Genomic DNA, 6,195 nt, shown 5'->3' with positions numbered 1-6,195 from the left:
TCATTCAAAGAAAAAAAAAAGTAAATTCTAGCATCAAAATCAACCAGTATTACATAACCATAAGATCTTTCCAGTCCCAGAGAAATATGATGGGATTGACAAGAATACGTTACCTTGACGAGGTCAGCGTAATGACGAGGTTACCCCCTGATGACGAACAAGCCATCAACGACGAGGAAAGGAAGGTCATTCAATGGTGCCAGCAAGTAACCTGGGCAGTTACGAAACCAGCAAAGCAGACCGTTGGAGACTAATAAAAGCCCCATAATTGGGCTTGAGGCGTTATGAAAGAAGGGCATTTACACTCCAACGGCTAGCAGTCAGGCTCACAGATATAAAACTCTCACATTTGCAGCATAAGGTACGATACTAAGATTCTGAAAATATACTTCTTACTTTCTAGTTCTGCGAACGGCTTGATTGTTCTAACTTTGGCATCGGAGACGTTGTGGCAGGCACCACACCGGTGACCACCTTTCTTGAAGAGAACCAGGTGCTAACGGGGAGTTCCATCTGCCTACTGTAACTAACGAGTTTGCACCTCATCAGTTTGGCACCGTCTGTGGGAACGATTTTCTCAAATTCACATTTGGAAACGTAGTCTTCGTCAACTCTCTACATTCAGATGGAACCCAACTCAGATTCAGTAGCCTTGGCTCAGCAAGTCCAGGCCCTTGCAGCCACCATTGAAGAACTCACCAAACAGAACTAGGAAATGAAGCTACGGCTCCAGCAGGTTCAACAGGCTCAACAGGAAGAGAATCGGTCCAAGGGTAACGTGGAGGAAGAAGGGGATAGTCAACGGAGAGGAACCCCTTAGAGACCAACTACTCCGGACGAACAAAACTCGGACCTCCTTCGAGAAATGAGGAAGGAAATGGACGAGCTGAGGAGCGCCATTAAGGAGAAGACGGACCGAAGCGTGGACAAAATGGTAAGGGCTACGGATTCACCCTTCACTACTGCGGTACTCGAATGCCCTGTGCCGTCAAAATTTCGCTTACCTCAGCTTGAACCATTCGACGGACTAAAAGACCCCCAGGATCACCTTAATACCTTCAAGACGATTCTGGGACTTCAACAACCACCTGACGAGATACTTTGCCGTTCCTTCCTGACAACTCTCAAAGGAGCGGCAAGAGAATGGTTTACTAAGTTGCCACACTCGTCCATAGACAACTTCGATCAGCTGAGTAGCGACTTCTTGCACCACTTTATAGGGGGACAACGCCCAAGGAGGCCAGTAAACTACTTACTCACCATAAGACAAGGAGAAAAGGAGACTCTGAGGTCATATGTCAAACGATTCACCCGGGAAACTCTGGAGGTAGACGAAGCTGATGATAAGGTGCAGCTGACGACCTTTAAAGCAGGGTTGAGATCCAGAGACCTCGTGGCCTCTCTGGCAAAGAACCCCCCAAAGACGATGGCGGAGATGCTCCTGAAGGCACAAAAGTACATGAATGCGGAAGATGCCCTAGCTGCCATAAAAGATACCGAGAGGCCAGGAGACAAGGCCAAGAGGGAAGACGACCGTAGAGGGCAGAAGAGAGATCGACCGGACCGTCAGAACAATGACGGGAATAGGAGGAAGGACGATAAAAATCCTCGGATGGTAAGATTTACTCCCTTAGTTATGCCTGTTGACAAGATTTTCACGCAGATCAAGGACGAGCACTATCTCAAATGGCCCAGGCCATTACACTCATCACCCAATGTCCGTGACAAGAACAAGTATTGCCGATTCCACAGAGACCATGGCCACCTCACAGAGGATTGCAGAGATCTAAAGGAGCAAATAGAAGAGTTAATACGGAAAGGGAAATTACAAAAATATGTAAAGAAAGGAGAATATAGCAAGTTCAGGGACGACAGTAAAATCCAGCATGAAGCCTTCTCGCGGGATGACGACCATACGTCCCAGCCTCCACGCAAGGTGATCGGGGAGATAAACACGATCACAGGGGGACCATTCTCAGGAGGATCATTTAGATCACTCAAAAAGGCATACCATAGACAGTTGAACAGTGTCCACGCCATGCCTCCGTCCAAGCACAGACGAACATACCAGGATATGTCTTTTAGTGAAGGAGACGCCATAGGAGTGAAGCAGCCCCACAATGATCCCCTGGTTATAACGCTGAATATAGAAGGATTCAATACTAAAAGGATCCTCGTTGATAACGGAAGCTCCGCGGACATCATCTACTTCCCAGCCTTCCAGCAACTGAGATTAGATCCGAAAAGGCTTTGCCCTTTTGACTCTCCCCTCGTCAGTTTTAGTGGAGACAGGGTTTACCCCAAGGGCATAGTAACGTTGACGGTGACGGCAGGGACCTATCCAGTACAATTGACCAAACAAGTAGACTTCCTGGTAGTAGATTGTCCCTCATCCTACAATGTCATCATTGGGAAGCCCACCCTCAACAAGTGGAAGGCGGCAACGTCAACCTACTGTTTGAAGGTGAAATTCCCAACAGGTAACGGCGTTGGTGAGGTGAAAGGCGATCAGGTCTTAGCAAGAGAATGCTATCACGCTGTCCTGGCTAGAAGGGAGAACCACACGTGGACGATTGAAGAGAAAGAGGAAGACGAGATAGAGGCCCTGGAAACAGTGGAATTGGTAGAAGGGAATGCGAACAGGACGACCAAGATAGGGACGACGCTGAGCCCCGAGATGAGGACAAGACTCATAAGGTTCCTCAAAGAAAATCTAGATGTCTTTGCATGGAGTCACGAGGACATGCCGGGCATATCTCCAGAAGTCATCCAGCACCGGCTGAATGTGGACCCAGAACGGAAGCCCGTCCAACAACGACAGAGAACCTTCACTCCAGAACGGGATCAAGCAGTTGTAGAGGAAGTTAACAAGGTCTTGACAGCTGGATTCATCCGGGAAGTGTATTATCCTGAATGGCTCGCCAATGTTGTTCTAGTCAAGAAAGCAAACGGGAAATGGAGGATGTGCGTAGACTTCACCGACCTGAACAAGGCATGCCCAAAAGACAGCTTCCCTTTACCAAGAATAGACCAGCTCGTGGACTCCACAGCCGGGCATAAGTTGCTGACGTTCATGGACGCCTTCTCGGGGTATAACCAGATAAAAATGGCTGAGGAAGACCAGGAGAAGACCGCCTTCATCACAAGTCAAGGACTCTACTGCTACAAAGTAATGCCTTTTGGGTTAAAAAATGCTGGAGCTACGTATCAGAGGCTCGTGAACAAAATGTACAGCCAGTAGATTGGCAAAAACATGGAAGTGTACGTGGACGATATGCTCGTCAAGAGCAAGGAAGAGCTTGCACATCTGGACGACTTGAAGGAAACTTTTGCAACCCTTAAAAAACACCAGATGAGGTTGAATCCAAGTAAGTGCATTTTTGGGGTAGTCTTGGGGAAGTTCCTGGGATTCATGGTGTCCCAGAGAGGAATAGAAGCAAACCCAGAGAAAGTGCGAGCTGTCATCGACATGGCCTCACCCAAAACCGTCAAGGTCGTTCAAAAACTCACAGGAAGGATAGCGGCTTTAAACAGGTTCGTCTCTAGGGCTACAGACAAATGCCTCCCCTTTTTCAAAACCTTGAAGCAGGCTTTTGCCTGGACCGACGAGTGCGAGGCAGCGTTCCAAGAGCTAAAGCACTACCTAAGCAGCCCACCTCTCCTAAACCTGTCCAAAGAAGGAGAAAACTTATACTTATACCTGGCAGTGTCAGCCTCGACAGTAAGTGCAGCTTTGATTAGAGAAGAAGGTAAGAAGCAACTCCCGGTTTACTACGTCAGCCAGGCTTTCCAAGGAGCTGAGTCCAGATACCCAAGGATCGAAAAGATTGCGTTTGCACTAATAGTGGCCTCGCGCAAGCTCAGGCAATATTTCCAGTCAAATCATATTCTCGTAATGACGGACCAACCAATCAAGAAGTCAATGAACAAGCCAGAAGCAGCAGGGAGAATGGTCCAGTGGGCAATTGAACTTAGTCAATTTGACATCGAGTACCATCCAAGAACAGCGATCAAGACACAAGCTCTGGCGGACTTCATCGCAGAATTCACACTCCCTGACGAAGACAGGATTACTGACGAAGAAGATAAATTAATAATACAGACTGATGGTTCGTCAACCCAAAAGAAGGGGGGAGTAGGGGCCATCATAACCACCCCCGACGGAGAAGTGCTGAAATATGGGGTCCAACTAAAGTTCCCAGCCACCAACAACGAAGTTGAATACGAAGGAGTACTGACGGGACTGAGGCTTGGGAAAGCCCTTGGTGCCAAAAATTTGTTGATCCAAAGTGATTCAAAGCTAGTGATTGGACAGATCAAGGGAGAATACGAGGCAAAGGAAGAAAGGATGCAGAAGTACCTCAAGTTGGCAAGACAACTAACTCAGGAATTCGATACAGTGGAGTTCATACAAATCCCAAGAAGTCAGAATATGGGGGCTGACGAAGTGTCAAAACTAGCGTCATCAGAAGAAGAAGGGACTGGCAAGGACCTGGCGATGGAAGTCCAGAAACACCCTAGTATCGAGGAAGTTGCAACATTCACCATCCAGAGCACTGATACCTGGATGACGCCCATAATGTCCTTCCTCCAGGACGGGCACCTACCTCAAAACACTGAAGAAGCCAGAAAGATCAAGAAGAGGGCAGCCAGGTTCACGATCCTGAATGACGTCTTGTACAAGAGAGGCTTCTCTATGCCTTACTTGAAGTGCGTCGAAGAGGAAGAGGCCAAATACATCCTAGAGGAGGTACACAGAGGAATTTGTGGCAACCATGCCGGCTCCAGATCCCTAGCAAACAAAGTGGTAAGGGCAGGGTATTTTTGGCCAACCATGCAGGTGGACGCTGCTGAGATCGTCAGGAAGTGCGACAAATGCCAGCGATACGGGAATGTGCAGCGGCTTCCAGCAGAGAAAATGACGACCATAGCTTCCCCATGGCCATTTGCACAATGGGGAATTGATATCATCGGTCCTCTGCCCCAAGGTAAAGGTCAGGTAAAATTCCTTCTTGTTGCTATTGACTATTTCACAAAATGGGTTGAAGCAGAGGCCCTAGCAACGATCACTGAGGCTCGGATCCAGAACTTTGTGTGGAAGAACATAATTTGCAGGTGCGGGATTCCCTCGACGATCATATCAGACAATGGAAGGCAGTTCAACAATCAAGGCTTCAGGGAATTCTGCTCAAACCTTGGGATCAAGAATCAGTTCTCATCCCCAAGGCATCCTCAGGCAAACGGGCAGACGGAAGTGACGAACCGGACACTGCTCAAGATTATCAAGACCAGACTGGACGATGCGAAAGGTGCCTGGCCAGAAGAACTACCAAATGTCCTGTGGGCTTACAGAACCACCGCCAGAACCCCAACAGGAGAAATCCCCTTCAGGCTTACCTATGGCACAGAAGCAGTAATCCTAGTCGAAGTAGGGGTCACGAGCATCAGGCGTGGAACCTTCAACGAAGAGATCAATGACGGCGAACTGCAACTCAACCTGGATTGTCTGGATGAAGTAAGAGACAACACATCCAGCAAGATGACGAAGTATCAAAGAAAGATGGCCGAATACTATGACAAAAGGGTCAAACTGAGGCACTTGGACATAGGTGACCTCGTCCTACGCAGGACCACCCTGGCAACTAAAGACCCTACCTAGGGAAAGCTGGGTCCTACGTGGGAAGGTCCCTACCGAGTCATTCACTACTCAAGACAAGGAAGTTATCACCTGGAAACCATGGACGGACAAAGGCTTCCTCGACCATGGAATATTGAGCATTTAAAAAAGTACCACCAGTAAATGTAATAGACAAAGGCAATTGCTCCTGAATTCAATAAAAATTTCTTATCCTTTGATGTCTTTATGCAGACAGGTCCAGTCAATTATAAGTCAAACTAACAAGAGTCCACGTTGACAAGTGTATGTCACCGACGACAACACTAACGAATATGAGAAAAAGGGGCTAAGTGATAAGATTCCGCCAAGACGGATGTAAATCACTGACAAAGCCTTAAGTGACGAGATTCCTTAATGGGATGTAAGTCACCATAAAAAAAAAGGGGCTAAGTGATAAGATTCCGCCAAGACGGATGTAAATCACTAACGAAGCCCTAAGTGACGAGATTCCTTAATGGGATGTAAGTCACCATAAAAAAAAGTGGCCAAGTGATAAGATTCCGCCAAGACGGATGTAA

The 6,195-nt window shown here is 47.7% G+C and overlaps 1 protein-coding gene across 1 annotated transcript; it reads left to right on the top strand.

Moving 5' to 3' along the window:
• Positions 1 to 865: 865 nt before the first annotated feature.
• LOC115991025 lies at positions 866 to 2,501 on the top strand. The gene is made up of 2 exons (XM_031114782.1): positions 866 to 2,374; positions 2,481 to 2,501. Exons 1-2 carry the CDS (start codon positions 866 to 868, stop codon positions 2,499 to 2,501), a joined length of 1,530 nt encoding a protein of 509 aa, XP_030970642.1.
• The last annotated feature ends 3,694 nt before the right edge of the window (positions 2,502 to 6,195 follow it).

The sequence above is a fragment of the Quercus lobata genome, chromosome 5 (assembly GCF_001633185.2).
Source record: "Quercus lobata isolate SW786 chromosome 5, ValleyOak3.0 Primary Assembly, whole genome shotgun sequence".
NCBI lineage: Eukaryota > Viridiplantae > Streptophyta > Magnoliopsida > Fagales > Fagaceae > Quercus > Quercus lobata.
The sequence above is the reverse complement of the archived record's forward strand: the minus strand, read 5'-3'. Positions and strand labels throughout refer to the sequence as shown.